The 18159-nt window shown below is 38.8% G+C and overlaps 1 protein-coding gene across 1 annotated transcript; it reads left to right on the plus strand.

The window, feature by feature from the left end:
• Window positions 1-1193: 1193 nt before the first annotated feature.
• Window positions 1194-14927, plus strand: LOC131702167 (uncharacterized). Its single transcript, XM_059004389.1, has 5 exons — window positions 1194-1769; window positions 5922-6009; window positions 9032-9143; window positions 11307-11431; window positions 13465-14927. Coding segments are annotated over exons 1-5 (651 nt in total). The 5' UTR covers window positions 1194-1445; the 3' UTR covers window positions 13467-14927.
• The last annotated feature ends 3232 nt before the right edge of the window (window positions 14928-18159 follow it).

Consider the following 18159-nt stretch of genomic DNA (forward strand, 5'->3'; position numbering starts at 1 on the left):
GAAAAAAACACCATGTAGGTGTTATCTCATTAGAGATATGTCAGCACACTAATTATTATTTTATACACAATGTGTGCTGTTGCTCAATCTGTAGTCCTGAAATCTAATGGTTGTAATTTGCATTGAAAATGTAAAATACTGTAAAAACTAGCATTGTAAGGACAGAAACATGAATTTGGTCCCCTGATATAATGCCAGAGGGTTAGAAGAACCATGTTTCATCTCATTGGAGGTTATATGGCAAGCGTTACAATCAGGTGTTTACCTCAAGCGTAACAGAAAGCTAGCAAGATGTCCTGTGCCATTCAGGTCTAAATATTTTGAACCCAATCCATACAGCAAAAGACAGTCATTTTGTGTTTTTGTTAGTGATGTCTGCTTTCATTTGTGTTCACTATGTTCTGTTTTACATGTTTTAAGAAGTACTGAGTTGGTAATATGTATTCTAAGCAAACTAAAGATTGTTGCTGTTGAAATGTGAATTTTACTGCTTCTATTGAAGTATGGTGTATATGAACAATTATATTCTTTAAGTCTTGTCTGGTTAAGTTTATAATGTGCATGAAATGTACATGAAACAGGCCTGTTTAGAGCAGTTTAAAAATCCTGAAAATATGGATGTGCATCCTCTCGCCTGGGTAGTATTGAAATGATCTGTACTAAATAAAAGCTCAGTGAACAACATAAAAAATACTACAACTACAACTAATAATAATGATTCATCTACAGCAAATTACTTTATGCCCAGATAATGTACTAAAGCTATTTCTGTTTAAACCCCTGTGCTTTGAAACATTAATACGATCTGTAGACGAGGTAAATAAAAGATCATGTTGTGTAATAAGTATTTGTATATTTTAGCCAACTTTGTAAAAAAATAAATAAATAAAAACAGCAGTCGTTGAAATGTTAACTATCTATTTGTTATATATATATATATATATATATATATATATATATATATATATATATATATATATATATATATATATATATATATATATATAATTACCGGAAAATAAAAACAGCACTGGGCGTGCACGTGAAGTGAAAGAAAGCAAGGAGGTGTTCTGAGAGACCCGAAGGGCGGGGGATGCAGAAATTGTACGAGATGATGTAGGATATTTCACAACAACTGACGTAGCTGGATGCTTAAGCTAATGAGAATGTGAGACGATATGAAGACAGCTGTGCATCTGTCTGTAAAACATGTTTACATCTGGATACAGTGAATAAAGTGTTCAACTTTGTCATGTTACTAACCAGGGCTCAAAGGACCTATCATACCATGCTTGGTGCAATTTCATTAGGTTTCACTTTCTTTTCATCAGACACGAAAGCACACTCCTTTCCAGTGTGACTGTCCCAAGAGTGCAATATCATTCCAGTCGAATCAAACTGCTGACAGACCTCTTTCAGCATTACTTGAACAGATTTGTTCCAGAATGGTTTACTCGCTTGAGAACAGCTCTAAGTGGCCATGCGTAGTAGTCACATTATTGCTCTTTGTAAGTATCGGTGTGGCTATTTTCACATTGGTGACGACTTCGGATTCAATGCAAGACGCGAGGAAATGTCAGAGCGATCTTAAGCTTCAAAACCACTACCATTCACAGAGTGTTCTGAAGTGGGAGAAGGAACGGGAGAACTTGCTGGCTCAACTGGAAACAAGTAGAACGGATCAAGCAAGACTACAGGCAATAGTGGCCCAGGGAGAGGAAAACCTGAAGACGGTTAACTCAGCCCTTATCTTGTGCCAGGAAAGAACGGTGAGCTAGGAGAGGTTTAAATCACTCGGTAGTGTGTGTTAACCAATGCTTTGAAAACGGAGTTTACTTCCGTCAAGAACAGCTGTCTGAAACATATGATACAAAAACGACAACTGCTAATAAAAACCAATAAAAGAGAAAAGTTTAACATGTACATAAACTGATTTTTTTGGTTATTTATTTATTATCAAAGTTAAGGACGTTGTGGACAAAATGTTCTTTTTCAATTTGCTATTCAAATTCCCCGATGCAAAGATTTATAAAATTCTAACTGTTATCAAAGTTCAGAAAATATGCAATGTATGTATATTTTAGACCTCGTTTCTTTCTTTCTTTCTTTCTTTCTTTCTTTCTTTCTTTCTTTCTTTCTTTCTTTCTTTAGTGGTATGTTTATGTGCGGTACAGGATACACTGTAATTTTAAGAGCGCTGCCTCTAGTGGTCTTTCAGTGTCCCTGCTGTTTGTTTCACTTGTCACATTGTTTAGCAACAGTAAACACACACAGACACAGACCAACATTTAGAATATTAATCGACTTCATTTACTAGACCAGATCATCTGTCAGTCTTTTATGTCAAATATACTGGCTGATGTCACAGATGCACTTTTCCATAGGGCAAGAGAGTAAGTAAGTTTTCCAATTGGGGATTTGGAACATAATAGAGCCAAGCACAGCTATTATCAGTGGTCTGGCTTCCCAAACGTGCTCGGTGTAATAGAGTGCACACATGTATGTGGCAATATCCTCAGATTCAAGGAATGAAATTGCTTTCCGAAACAGAAAACATCATCATTCTTAACTGTGCAAGTTCATGATGATTTTTCACAAACATACAGAAACATTCAGAAATTGCATGTAAAGAATATGAATAATTAATATTGCATCAGAGAATACATTGTGATATTTACATAAATTAAGGGATGTTTTGGGTTTTTTTTCTATTGGCATATTATTATTATTATTATTATTATTATTATTATTATTATTATTATTATTATTTAGTCATTTAACAGACGCTTTTATCCAAAGTGACTTACAGAGACTAGTGGGTGAACTCATCACAACTGCTGTTCTTCGCTTTAGGTCCTAGAATCTTTTTTGACAATCGATTTTCAGGTTCATTAACAAGCCAATTAGTCACATTTCAATAGTCCGGACTTCCATTTAACTGGAAAACAAGGAGGCAGCGCACATGTAGTCGCAACAATTGGGAAAAAAGAAAGGAAAAATACATTCTTAGCCACCCAAGTTGAGCTTTTGCTCGATGATATTTTAGCACATCAAACTGTTATTTTTAGGAAATGGTCCGGGCCACAGCTAAATTAAAAATACGGAAGGATATAACCAAAAAATAAATGCAACCTCTTTCATAAAAAGGTCAAATAAAGAAGTCCAAAAAAGATTCCTGGGACTTAAAGTTGTGATGCACCCCATACTCTGTAAATCGCTTTGGATAAAAGCATCTGCTAAATGACTAAATTATAATAATACAGCGTGCCTATAGAAGAAAAATCCTAATTTATTTCACTAATACAATGTGTTCTGTGATGCATTATTAATATTCATATTCTTAAATGCAATATCTGAATGTTTCTGTATGTTTGTGAAAAATCATAATAAAAAATGTTAAACATTAATATGCGTGTGTTACATAAGAACATAAGAAAGTTTACAAAAGAGAGGAGGCCATTCGGACCATCTTGCTCATTTGGTTGTTAGTAGCTTATTGATCCCAGAATCTCATCAAGCAGCTTCTTGAAGGATCCCAGGGTGTCATCTTCAACAACATTATTGGGGAGTTGGTTCCAGACCCTCACAATTCTCTGTGTAAAAAAGTGACTCCTATTTTCTGTTCTGAATGCCCATTTATCTAATCTCCATTTGTGACCCCTGGTCCTTGTTTCTTTTTTCAGGTCGAAAAAGTCCCTTGGGTCGACATTGTCAATACCTTTTAGAATTTTGAATGCTTGAATCAGATCACCGCGTAGTCTTCTTTGTTCAAGACTGAATAGATTCAATTCTTTTAGCCTGTCTGCATACGACATGCCTTTTAAACCAGGGATAATTCTGGCCGCTCTTCTTTGCACTCTTTCTAGAGCAGCAATATCCTTTTTGTAATGAGGTGACCAGAACTGAAAACAATATTCTAGATGAGGTTTTACTAATGCATTGTAAAGTTTTAACATTACTTCGCTTGATTTAAATTCAACACTTTTCACAATATATCCGAGCATCTTGTTGGCCTTTTTAATAGCTTCCCCACATTGTCTAGATGAAGACATTTCTGAGTCAACATAAACTCCTAGGTCTTTTTCATAGATTCCTTCTTCAATTTCAGTATCTCCCATATGATATTTATAATGCACATTTTTATTGCCTGCGTGCAGTACCTTATGCTTTTCTCTAGTAAATGTAATTTGCCATGTGTCTGCCCAGTTCTGAATGTTGTGTAGATCATTTTGAATGACCTTTGCTGCTGCAACAGTGTTTGCCACTCCTCCTATTTTTGTGTCGTCTGCAAATTTAACAAGTTTGCTTACTATACCAGAATCTAAATCATTGATGTAGATTAGGAATAGCAGAGGACCTAATACTGATCCCTGTGGTACACCACTGGTTACCTCACTCCATTTTGAGGTTTCTCCTCTAATCAGTACTTTCTGTTTTCTACATGTTAACCACTCCCTAATCCATGTGCATGCATTTCCTTGAATCCCTACTGCATTCAGTTTGAGAATTAATCTTTTATGCAGGACTTTGTCAAAAGCTTTCTGGAAATCTAAACCGTGTCATATGCTTTGCAATTATCCATTGCCAATGTTGCATCCTCAAAAAAATTAAGCCGGTTAGTTAGACATGATCTCCCTTTCTTAAAACCATGCTGACTGTCTCCCAGAATACTGTTACCATATATGTAATTTTCCATTTTGGATCTTAATATAGTTTCCACAAGTTTACATATAATAGAAGTCAGGCTTATTGGTCTGTAGTTACTTGGTTTGGTTTTGTCTCCCTTTTTGTGGATCGGTATTAGGTTTGCTATTTTCCAGTCTATCGGTACAACCCCTGTGTCAAGAGACTGTTGCATGATCTTGGTTAACGATTTGTAAATAACTTCTTTCATTTCTTTGAGTACTATTGGGAGGATCTCATCCGGCCCAGGGGATTTGTTTATTTTAGGAGCTCCTAGCCCCTTTAATTAGGTTACATATGTTTTCAAATAGTCATATGTTAATTATGTATTTAATATATTCTAAAATTAGCCCGCCTCCACTTATAAGCCCCTGTTTGAATTTTCTGAACAAGGCACTGTTCTCCACAATAAATGTGTCGTGGCATGAGCCAGGGTACTTAGCAACTACATCCGTGATAATACATTGAGCATCACATAAAACTTGCACAGTTAAAGAATGATGAATGTTTTCATTCCTTAAATCTGGGGATATTGCAACATGTGTGCAATCTATTACAACGAACACGTTTGGGAAGCCAGACCACTGATAATATTTGTGTTTTTTCTATTTTGTTCCACATCTTCAATTGGAACTAGTATATACCTTTGCCCTACGGAAAAGTGCATCTGTGACATCAGTCAGTATCTTTGACATAGAAGACTGGCAGATGCCTGATCTGTCCCCAGCTGTTGTCTGGATGGCACCAGTTGCATGAAAATGAATGGCTACTGTAACCTGCAGGATGTGTAACACTAAGTATATTTTTTGTAATGCATTTCTAGTAAATATTGCAGCACGTACACTAAGTATATTTTTTGTAATGCATTTCTAGTAAATATTGCAGCACGTACACTAAGTATATTTTTTGTAATGCATTTCTAGTAAACACTGCAGCATGTACACTAAGTATATTTTTTGTAATGCATTTCTAGTAAACACTGCAGCATGTACACTAAGTATATTTTTTTGTAATGCATTTCTAGTAAACACTGCAGGGGATTTTGTAACACTAAGTGGTTTTTTGTAAGGGATTTGTAGATATTTCCTTTAGCCCAAACTATGGCACAGATGGTAAAGTAAGCATAGAAAGGGGAATGTTGCTTTATCTAATGTGTATTTGAAAATATTAGGTAGCTAAAAAGGCTGTACCCTTCCAGTTACTGTATATTGAATTATTGATATGTTTTTCTGTTGCAGGATATTTTATATACAAATCTCACATTGGTGGAAAATCAGGTTTTGATGCTGAAAAGTGAACAGGCCAATGTGACAGCGGAAATGCAAGGTGGGATAACTTGATGTATTAGTAGTAAAGGGGCATTGCATGGTTTTATTACAGCAGAGGTTTTCAAACTGTGGGGACCGAGGTTATTAGGGGGCACCAATACTTGACTGGAAAATACATTTTTCTGATTTCCTGATTGACAATACACTACAGAGGCAGGGATCATGTTGTGATCAACCCCCTTCTAAATCCGAGTAATCCCTGTGCACAGAGGCTGTGTCGTTTCAGACCTATCGTAACTCAGTGACTCTATCGCCCAGCCTTCATTTGAAAGTGCAGCGGCTGTGGGTTTTAATATCAAATACATTTTGTTCACAAATAAAATCAAATTTAAAAAAAACTAGATTTAGATACACCTACAGTTTATAAATAGAAGGGGTCTTAGCTTGTAGTTTAATTTATGGGCTTTGCTGTGGGCAGAATGTACAGTGCAACATTATATTAAATACATATTTTATAAAGTTATAATAAAGTTATAATAAAAAAATTAAGCTGGACAAACATTACAATTACTATTCGTAATTACATTAACATTAATAAAGACTAGTAACTTATTAAACTGTTACAATCCTGTTTTCCAAATGCAAAAGTAAGGACTTGGGGGATTTCAAAGCTCAGTTAGTTGTTTCACAGCAAAACACTGTCAATTAAACTGATTTTATTACTAATACAGTATACCTTTTATTTAACAGACATAAACAAATTGAAATTTCAATGATTGTAGATTAAAAGCACTAAGGGCATTACTACTAGTAAAACCAGGCAGTGATATAAACAAAAAGGTATACTGTAATAACAATACTGTAATAATAATAGTTCAATCAGTTTAATTTACAGAGTTTGGCTTTGAAACAATTAAATTGACTTTTAAATCCTCCACGTCCTTACTTTCTCATTTTAAATGTGGAATTAAGAGTGAGAATAGTGACTATGTATGGATGTTAATACAATTATGAATAGTGATTGTAATAAAGTGTATCCATCTTCAATCTATATTCTAAATGTATTTAGCGACCCGGCGATTTCCATCGCTGCAGGACTTATTGACTGTCCCGTCACTTATATTTGTGTTTATATTACTTTTTAAAAGCCACTATAGGGATAGCTACCCCATAATAAAATAATTGAAAAAAAAAATCTTCAGTTAATTTAAATGTACAAATTAGATCTGGTACTTTAATACAGATGGGTTTTTAGGTAACCATATCCCTGAAAAATATATAATTGGTATTTTTGGCAAACCTGTTGTGATTTTCATAACATTTAGATCACAGTGTTGTTGTTTGGTTGCTAGAAAGCTGGATAGTGGTGCCATAAATGAAAAGGCATCCCAAGCCTGATCTCACAGGTGAAATGTTACTATCGCTTTTATAGCGCTCAAGAAAAACGAGGACAATGGCACTGGCTACAGACATGTGCAATGTGGGCTGAATCAGCCACATTGCATCCAGTGTTCTGCACTGTATAGCCAGCAAACCAAAAAGAAACGTCGTCAAAAGTGGCTGATCACTAGATGGCTCTGGCTGTTCTCAAAAGACACCAGCATGCAGTGGTGCTGGAACAGTCTTTATAGTGGGGGTGCGGTTGCTATTATGTTAAACATGTTAATAAAACGAAGCCTGCATCAACACCCGTTTATCTATTTAAGTAAATCAATCTTTAACCACAGTCCTTGCTAGAATGTTTACAACATGCTTACCGTAAAACGTGCAGATCAAACGAATCGCTAAATAGGCGTATACTGTTATGATCCACATAAATACTACAGTTTAGAAATGCGCCCCAGTACTTCAGCATCCCCAGTTCCTGCACCCCTGCTTGCATATATTAATGGCAGACAGCTCGAACTGAAGAGCAGCCCCTGAATCTGGTGAAAGCACCTGAACAAAATAAAAAAGAAGGATTTGAGTCATTGCAGTAAGAGCTACAGTAGGCGTGAAAATAAAGGTAATGTTAAAAAAAACATGAACAAAATTCAATTTGAAGTTAGGACAGTTTATAAGTAAATTTGGCTGAATCTATTATTAACCCTGGAATAAATACAGTGGTCCATTGAGATGGGCTGGGGAGTCTCCTGACTGAAATTCAACCTCTTGAACAAGCTGGGGGTTTCCTTACCAAGACCTACAGGATTGTGATTCTATAACACTTCAGCGTCCCACATCTTGGTAAGGAAAGGCAGCATGAGTGCTCAGAGCTCTATTACTTCAATGCACCACCATTTAAAGGGGAGGGGATTGGTGCTAGGCTGATCATTTAAAGGGGAGGGAATTGGTGCTAGGCTGATCATTTAAAGGGGAGGGGATTGGTGCTAGGCTGATCATTTAAAGGGGAGGGGATTGGTGCTAGGCTGATCACTTAAAGGGGAGGGGATTGGTGCTAGGCTGATCATTTAAAGGGGAGGGAATTGGTGCTAGGCTGATCATTTAAAGGGGAGGGGATTGGTGCTAGGCTGATCATTTAAAGGGGAGGGGATTGGTGCTAGGCTGATCATTTAAAGGGGAGGGGATTGGTGCTAGGATGATCATTTAAAGGGGAGGGGATTGGAGCTAGGCTGATCATTTAAAGGGGAGGGGATTGGTGCTAGGCTGATCATTTAAAGGGGAGGGGATTGGTGCTAGGCTGATCATTTAAAGGGGAGGGGATTGGTGCTTTGCTGATCATTTAAAGGGGAGGGGATTGGTGCTTGGCTGATTGCAGGGTGGATCTCTGGGTATTAAAAGGGAGGAGGCTAGAGAAGTGCTGCAATCCAGCTTCTGGGTTTGTAAAAACTGTGTGTGTTTGTGCTTGGTCACAACAGGTCACTACAGGTCACTACAGGTCTAAAGACCTGTCTTCCATGGACTCAATTGAAAGCAGTTGTTAATAGCCTCTTGTATACAGCCCTCCCCCTTGCAAATAAACCCTACTCTTGTACCTGAGCCTGTTCATTGCTTACTGGGGTGAAGACCTCCACATCCAGCTCTGTATAGTATCCTGGTATATAGTTTGGAATCCTGAATGGCTCTTTTTGTATCTTTAGGTGAAATCGATTCACTTCGAAAGAACTTGACACGCATATCGCAGGAGCTGCAGAGTACCAACCAGCAGTATACTCAGGCCATGGTGAGCAAGCAAGCAGCCGACTCTCTGAAGTGAGTATATTAACCCCTGCATTTTAGGAACTGAAGGGGTTTTAACATAAGAACCCTGCAGAGAGGGCTTAACTGTCTGCTAGTTCACAACTGAACAGAGGGTATAACAACCGTGATTTTAAATAGTAAAGATTTTTTATGAACTTTTTCATTACAATTGGAGTGAGTACAATGAGAAAGTGACTTTTCAGCTACCACCCCTTAATGGGTTTAGGGAGTCTCTTATTGTGTAAAAGATGTCACCTCATCAGTTTGGAGTGCTCAAACTTTAGCAAGTAATGTCTCTTTTAATAATAATCCAATATCATACACATAACTTATTATGACTCACAAACACTCCGGTTGTAAACTACTGTGCGATATTTTCTACGCACCAGGTGACATCTGTCTGCAGGATAAGATATGCTGACATTTTGACAAAACCTTCTCATTTGATTTGCAATACTTGAGTTATAATAATATGACAGTATGATGCAGGTTGGGCCAGCAGCAGATTTGAAAGGTCCCTGGCCATGTGATTTCTTTTGAATCTTAAGACTAACAAAAAAGGATTAGGGGGTACTTGATTGACGTTTTTAAATTGAAATTGCTCTTGTTTTCCAGGCAGAACTTTAATTTCTTAATTCACCATCTCGACAGCAAAGCGTTGTATAGCATAAACTGTACTGAAAGAAATGTCTCTGCTGGATTTTTTTGTTAATGTCCATCTGACCAAAGAAAGCTGAATGCAAACAGTGCAAGCGATTCATATCATGAAGACACACCCAATCTCCGGGATCACTTGACAAACTGCGCAAATTCATATTATTACTTTTATTTTTATTAGTAGTTGTATTTTAAAGTAATAAAATGTGACTGCAATTGTTTTAATTGGCAGCAATAAGGTGCTGCTGCAAGCTTACTGTATATATTGCGAGCAGCAGCAATTACGTGTACATAAACAACAGATGTTTTAAATTTAAATTATAAAAGCATGATTAAGTATTTCTAAACTAAACGTGAATGTTTTATTCCATTTATATGGATTACCTGTAAGATAATCGGATCTATCAAATGTAAACTAGTAACTATGGTGACATCAGGATTCAGTCTCAGTGCTCACTGTGGTGTTTGTCTTTGTGTTGCAGTCAGTCTCAATGCTCACTGTGGTGTTTGTCTTTGTGTTGCAGTCAGGATTCAGTCTCAATGCTCACTGTGGTGTTTGTCTTTGTGTTGCAGTCAGGATTCAGTCTCAGTGCTCACTGTGGTGTTTGTCTTTGTGTTGCAGTCAGTCTCAATGCTCACTGTGGTGTTTGTCTTTGTGTTGCAGTCAGTCTCAATGCTCACTGTGGTGTTTGTCTTTGTGTTGCAGTCAGTCTCAATGCTCACTGTGGTGTTTGTCTTTGTGTTGCAGTCAGTCTCAATGCTCACTGTGGTGTTTGTCTTTGTGTTGCAGTCAGTCTCAATGCTCACTGTGGTGTTTGTCTTTGTGTTGCAGTCAGTCTCAATGCTCACTGTGGTGTTTGTCTTTGTGTTGCAGTCAGTCTCAGTGCTCACTGTGGTGTTTGTCTTTGTGTTGCAGTCAGTCTCAGTGCTCACTGTGGTGTTTGTCTTTGTGTTGCAGTCAGTCTCAATGCTCACTGTGGTGTTTGTCTTTGTGTTGCAGTCAGTCTCAATGCTCACTGTGGTGTTTGTCTTTGTGTTGCAGTCAGTCTCAATGCTCACTGTGGTGTTTGTCTTTGTGTTGCAGTCAGTCTCAGTGCTCACTGTGGTGTTTGTCTTTGTGTTGCAGTCAGTCTCAGTGCTCACTGTGGTGTTTGTCTTTGTGTTGCAGTCAGTCTCAATGCTCACTGTGGTGTTTGTCTTTGTGTTGCAGTCAGGATTCAGTCTCAATGCTCACTGTGGTGTTTGTCTTTGTGTTGCAGTCAGGATTCAGTCTCAGTGCTCACTGTGGTGTTTGTCTTTGTGTTGCAGTCAGTCTCAATGCTCACTGTGGTGTTTGTCTTTGTGTTGCAGTCAGTCTCAGTGCTCACTGTGGTGTTTGTCTTTGTGTTGCAGTCAGTCTCAATGCTCACTGTGGTGTTTGTCTTTGTGTTGCAGTCAGTCTCAATGCTCACTGTGGTGTTTGTCTTTGTGTTGCAGTCAGTCTCAATGCTCACTGTTGTGTTTGTCTTTGTGTTGCAGTCGGGAGCAGCTCTCTGAGATCAAGACCTTGAAGGAGGAGGTGTCGGCACTCAGTGGAGTGAACAAACCTGTGCTCGTTCACAGCATCACTGCTCTTTGCATAATGGCACTGCTAATGGCTCTGTGTGAGTACTCAATTCACGTACCGTATAATAGGGCAAACAGGCACCCAGGCTTGCACTTGGGTAGCTGGTGTCTCCTGAGAGAATGGAGTTCATTCTTTGATTTCATATATAAGGCCAAGTCTCCTTGTGTAAGCACCCCCATGGTTGAAGTTCAATGTAAATGCATAAGGTAGGTGCTGAGATGTTTATAAATATGCTTACTTTGCATGTATGGTAAGTTGTCACAGTACTGTATATTGATAAAATGACCTATAAACTTGTGTGATTGGATTTTTAAAATTGTTTTATAAAATAGTCCTGCACACAAGCAAGTGTGCTTATCTTGTGTATAAATAAGTCAGTTTCATTAAAATTCCAAGTCCTGTTGTCTTGCTAGGACAAGACATGGTGTTTCAATGAACACTTTGTTTCAGACAGTCTTGTAGTTTCATGGTGTGGCAGTGTGACCCGCTGTGGCAGTCTGGCTCGCAGTGGTGTGGTGGATGACGTCACGGACCAGGAAGTAACTGACTCCAAAACAGTGGATGGGCGGGTGAAACCGAGTGCAAAAGCAGTCAGCGTATTTAATAATAAACAAACAAAAGATTTAAACAAAATACAAACAAAAGGGCACGAGGGCCAAACGAATAAATAAACAAACAAGTAAGTGTCGTGCTGGATAATCCAGCACGTATTAGCAATTGTTTTTTAAATGTTATTCCTTCTCTCCGCTCCCCGTACTCTCTACTCCAACACCCCAACCCCGAGTGCAGAGAGCTGCTGGTTTATATACTCTGGCCGAGGGATTAACTAGTTGTTAATTATCTTATTATCCCTCGGCCAGAGTCTGCACGCGTTTGGTAAGGATGCATGACTGTCAGCTAGTTAAATAATCAGTAGCTGATCAGCCATGCATCCTCACGGGGTTTTTAAATATAATAATAAAAGACGCGGCGTTTTTACCCGCACCGCAAACAAAAATACAAATAATAATACATAGAGGCGGGACACTCCGCCACACCCGCCCATGTGTGTGTTATGTGTTATGTGTTGCGTGTGGTGTGTTAATGTTGGTGGATAGGTATTGGTGCACAGGATACAAGTGGGTCTGTTTAGCACGAGTGATTTAAAATATATAGTTGTATATTTATATTTATTTAGGCACAAGGATTGCATAATCACTTCATGTGGAGATAAAGTATGTGAGCACGGGACTGCACAAATTAGTTCACGTGCCGAGATTCGACTGAATAATTAATTAGGAATTGAGTCTCGGCACAGCTGTATATGTAGAGGCACAAAGCACTCACTCTGTGTTGTGATTTTGAGAGGGGAATATGGGAGAGAAAGAGAAGGAGAAAATAATTAAAAGCAAAACAAATGCTACTCGTGCGAGAGGACTCGCATGATACTTGTTTAGTGCTGTCCACTGTCTATTTTGTTTGTCTATTTATTTTGGCCTCAAATGCCGTGTTGTGTTTTGTTCAAGGTTTTATTTTCTGTGTGTTATTAAACGCACTGAGCGCCACAGCGTCTCAGTTTCACCTGTTAGTACTGCCTGTCTGTGTGTTTCTTTCTGGCCTGACGTCACCCCTATAGCCAGCCTGTTCACACATGGGGTGTGAACAAGCCCTTTAGGCCTCCTTTCCTGTTAGTAACCAACCAGCTACTTCAGCTAATGACTGACATGCTTTGCAGCCAGTAAGATGCTTGACCCTGAAAGCAGTGCTGAAATCACCTGGGAAGTGTAACTGATTTCCTGGGAGAGAAGGCAAGCAAGGGGAGAACTGTCTTTAACCAGTGTAGTACCAGATGTCATGTTTAAAATTCAAATCCATAATCTTTTGAAACTGCACACTTGAGACGTATACAGTCAGTGGAATTGTGAAACAGGTAAGGTTTATAAAAGCATGCTGAGACCTACATGTATACAGTCAGTGGAATTGTTTTTATAAAAGCATGCTGAGACCTACATGTATACAGTCAGTGGAATTGTTTTTATAAAAGCATGCTGAGACCTGTACACTCAATGGAATTGGGTTCTTCTCTTTTAGGAATGTGTAATGGAAAGGAGTGTTGGATCAGGATTGTGAGGGTGGCGAGCCACCAGGAGAGTGAGTGGAAGTCTCTGAATCTACCAGAAACGACAGTGAATGTGAAGATCCAAAGCTATGCTGAATCAATACAAATCAATGCATGTTACCAGACCAAGGCTTGTCACAACTGAATACTGTGACAGCATAGCATCAGACCCCAGATGTTATCAGCAGGAATGAGACTCAGAGGCAAGAAGCTGCAGTTTAAAATGCTGTTGTGCATGTTTAATTAAACAAAAACAGGAGAACAAATAAACAGGCCCTAGGGCCAAAATAAAACAAAACCAATACAAAAAGCGACTGCACATTCACTAAGCATTCACCTTCACTACAGACTTCCAACACAGTATACATACAGCTCCAAACTCAGGTTCCACTCACCTACCTACCAACCCCCAAACAAAGGATTGCCACCTCCTTAAATACCATGTGGCTGGAGCCGAAATAACCATTAATCAATCAATTAATACTCCTGCCACATTCACACATGTATTTATGGCAAGGAGGATTTTAACCCACTCCCTGCCAACCCTATATTCCCAACACACACAAATATACAATTTACATACAGGGTGATTTATTATTATTATTATTATTATTATTTATTTCTTAGCAGACGCCCTTATCCAGGGCGACTTCAGTCGTAAACAAATACATTTCAAGAATCACAGTACAAGTATTAATACAATTAAGAGCAAGATAAAATACAATGACTTCAGTTCTAGTAAGTACAAGTATATTACAAAATAAGATTAGAAAGTGTTTACTACATCAGCACACCATATCTCATGTAGTAAACTTACTTTCAAAACTCTGTCCATACACACAAGATAGGTCCATATACACCCAGATCATGAAGCTCTTAACAATGTGTATCAAGGAGGCTGTGTGGTCCAGTGGTTAAAGAAAAGGGGCTTGTAACCAGGAGGTCCCCAGTTCAAATCCCACCTCAGCCACTGACTCATTGTGTGACCCTGAGCAAGTCACTTAACCTCCTTGTGCTCCGTCTTTCGGGTGAGACGTAATTGTAAGTGACTCTGCAGCTGATGCATAGTTCACACACCCTAGTCTCTGTAAGTCAAGATCAGAATCTCATGATGATGATGATGATGATGACTCGAAAAATCTCCCAAATCTCCAAAATGTAAAAAGTATAACAAAGTCCCGAGAATTCTCAGCTGGCTGACTTCTTTCAAAGTACTGCTTGTTTTCTCAACTAATCGTGTAGCACTGATGACAGTAACACGCTTGCAAACTGATGGTTATAGTTTCAATCCCACGCATGCAAATGTTTCGTTCTAAAACAGAAAGGAATCATTTAATATAAATGATATGGACTTTTTTATTTTTTTTATTTTAGTATTTATTTTTGCTTTTACATATTTACAATGTGGCAAACAGTATACATTCTTTGTCATACAATGATACAAGATATATATATATATATATATATATATATATATATATATATATATATATATATATATATATATATATGAAAATAAGGCAGGAGAAACAATAAATAATAATAAAAAAAATAAAATTAAAAAATAAAACAGCAATTGTGATCATGGTAACCTTATGCAGTACTTTGCATTCCAAATCCCTTCAATATTAAGTCTGAGAGAGCAGGTCCAATATATTTCAAAAAGGGATCCCAAATTCTATGGAATTGTTCTATCTTGTTTACCTCGACAAAGCATAACCTTTCGAGTGGCAGCATACTGTAGATGGCTTTATACCACTGCAGAATTGTAGGTGAACTGTCTGAAATCCAATTTGTCAGGATGCATTTTCTAGCCATTACAAGAAGCCCCCTTATGAGTTTGTCCATTTCACAATGTACATTCAAGGGAGCTCCTAAAATGAGCACTAGCGGGTCACTCTCCAATTGCATACCACAAATATTCTTGACTTCCCTACATATTTTATCCCAAAATTGCTTTAGAGGAGAACAGGACCAAATACAGTGTATGTATGTCCCAGGTGCCTTTTTACACCTGGTGCATACTTGTGACTTTTGTGGGTTAAATTTATGTAATTTATAAGGAGTGAAATGCAATCTATGGATAATTTTAATTGCCTTTCTGTTGTTTGGTTATTGCCAAGTTTGAATGTATCCGGTTGATAATATCTTCCCAGGTTTCATTATCTATTGTTATATTTAGGTCCTGCTCCCATCCCAGCCTACTCACCCCACAATCCAGTGTAGTTACCGAATACAAAGCATCATAACATCTTGATATAAAGTGTTTAGTTACCTTGTCAGTAGTTAACAATTTTTCTATAATTGCAAGGGTGTAGTTAGAGGCATTCCTCATAAGATTAGAAGTGACATAGTGTCTGATTTGCAAATACCTAAAAAAATGCTGCGAAGGGATATTAAATTGCTCTCCCAGCTGGGCAAAGGGTTTCAGGCAGTTATTTCCCCAAAGGTCACACATAAACTTTACACCAATTTTATCCCAAAGCTTATACCCAGCATCTGACAGACCAGGTTTAAAACTCGGGTTCCCCACTATTGCAGCCAATAACTGACCGAACCCCTCCTTGTTATGATACCTTTTAATTTCTTGCCATACCCTTAATGTGTTGCTCAGAACGACATTTCCCCTGACCAGCTTTTTCCATTGTTTTTCTTTCATTGTTAGTAAGCATGTCAGATTTTTTTTTTTTTTTTTTTTTTTTTTTAAATTTAGTCGTCGCCAATTATTTTTACCCCGGTTTTCACCCCAATTTAGCATGCCCAATTATTATCTGTATCCCCGGCTCACCGCTCGCAACCCCCCCGCGACTCGGGAAACGGAGGCTGGAACACGCGTCCTCCGAAACGTGCTCCTTCCAAGCCGTCATTTTTCGCACTGCAGATCCACAGCAATGCCACCAGACCTATAGTGCCGGAGGACAACACAGATCTGGCGGCTCCGCTGCAGAGCCACAGGCGCCCTATCGGCCACAGGAGTCGCTGATGCGCGGTGAGCCGTGGATTCCCCTGCCGACCTAAGCCCTCCCTACCCGGGCAGCGCTCAGCCAATTGTGCGCCGCCCCCTAGGAACTCTCGGTCACGGTCAGCTGTGACATAGCCTGGACTCGAACCTGCGATCTCCAGGCTATAGGGCACATCCTGCGAGGAGCGCCTTTACTGGATGCACCACTCGGGAGCCCCAGTAAGCATGTCAGATTAACAGGTTTTACTACAACAGACTCTATATCCAACCATATACAATCTGCACTGTGTGCAAACCATTCTCTGATGAATTTTAAATGTACAGCCCAATTATAAAATTAAAATTAGGGATTGCCTGACCACCCATTTTTATTGGTAGTTGTAATTTTTTGAGCTGGTATCTTGGTTTCTTCCCCGCCCATAGAAATGTTCTCACTGCCTGATGTATATTTTTTAAATCCTTGCTCAGACGTGGTATAGATATCATCTGAAGGGCATATAACATTCTGGGTAGCACGTTCATTTTAATTATTCCTGCTCTTCCCATAAGGGACAGAGGTAGGCAAGTCCATCTTTCTAAATCTTTTTTAATTTTATTAATTAATGGGGAAACATTATCCTGTGGCAGGCTGGCTCGCAGTGGTGAGGTGTGGTGACGTCACGGACCAGGAAGTAACTGAAACCAAAACAATGGATGGGCAGGTGAAGCTGAATGCTACTGCATTCAGCGTGGATTTATTAACAAACCAAAAACAAAAGATTTAAACAATAACAAAACACAAAACAAAAAGGCGCGATGGCCAAACAAACAAAAACAAGTATATTTTTAAATATAGCAATTGTTCTTTTTCCTCGCTCTTTCTCTCCGCTCTCCTGTACTCTCCTCTCTATACTCAACAACCAACCCTGCAGCACGGACAGCTGCCGGTTCTTATACTCTGGACGAGGGGTTAACTAGTTGTTAATTATCTTATTGCCCCTCGGCCACAGTCTGCACGCGTTTGGTAAGGATGCATGACTGTCAGCTAGTTACATAATCAGTAGCTGATCAGTCATGCATCCTCACAGGGTTTTTACATATAAATAATAAAAGACGTGGCGCTTTTACCCGCACCGCAAACAAAAATACAAATAATAATACATAGGGGCGGACACTCCGCCACATATCCCTACATAACTTTTCCAAGCATGGAGATACCCATATTCCCAAATATGTCATACCTCTTGGAGACCACCGAAAAGGCACCATAGGCAGGGGGTTAGCCTGAGAGGAGTTTGTTGGCATAATCAATGATTTATTAAAATTAATCTTGTATCCCGCAAACTCTCCAAAGGATTCAATCACCTCCACTAGGTGATTGATATATGAGGTTTAGTCAAAAAAAGTATGATATCGTCTGCCTACAAAGATAGATGGTGTTGTGTTCCACCAATCTGAACACCATGAATATTGGGATCGCACCTTATGGCCTCAGCCAATGGTTCAATTACCAGAGCAAACAACAGAGGAGCGAGTGGACACCCCTGCCTTGTACCCCTGCAAAGAGAAAACTGTTCAGAACATAAACCATTCGTGATTACAGAAGCCATTGGATTTTGGTACAGAACGCTAATATATCTGATATATCTCTCTCCCAGGCCTATACATTGCAATACTTCGAACATGTATGGCCACTCCACCCTATCAAACGCCTTCTCAGCGTCCA

The sequence above is a fragment of the Acipenser ruthenus genome, chromosome 29, assembly GCF_902713425.1.
Source record: "Acipenser ruthenus chromosome 29, fAciRut3.2 maternal haplotype, whole genome shotgun sequence".
Classification (NCBI taxonomy): domain Eukaryota; kingdom Metazoa; phylum Chordata; class Actinopteri; order Acipenseriformes; family Acipenseridae; genus Acipenser; species Acipenser ruthenus.

What these genes read in the sequence shown, in the direction of transcription:
- LOC131702167 (XM_059004389.1), top strand. Translation starts at nt 1,446, where the DNA reads ATGGTTTACTCGCTTGAGAACAGCTCTAAGTGGCCATGCGTAGTAGTC. An exon ending in TCTTGTGCCAGGAAAGAACG is followed by an intron (nt 1,770 to 5,921) that starts GTGAGCTAGGAG and finishes TTTCTGTTGCAG; the next exon opens with GATATTTTATATACAAATCT. An exon ending in CAAGCAGCCGACTCTCTGAA is followed by an intron (nt 9,144 to 11,306) that starts GTGAGTATATTA and finishes TTTGTGTTGCAG; the next exon opens with TCGGGAGCAGCTCTCTGAGA.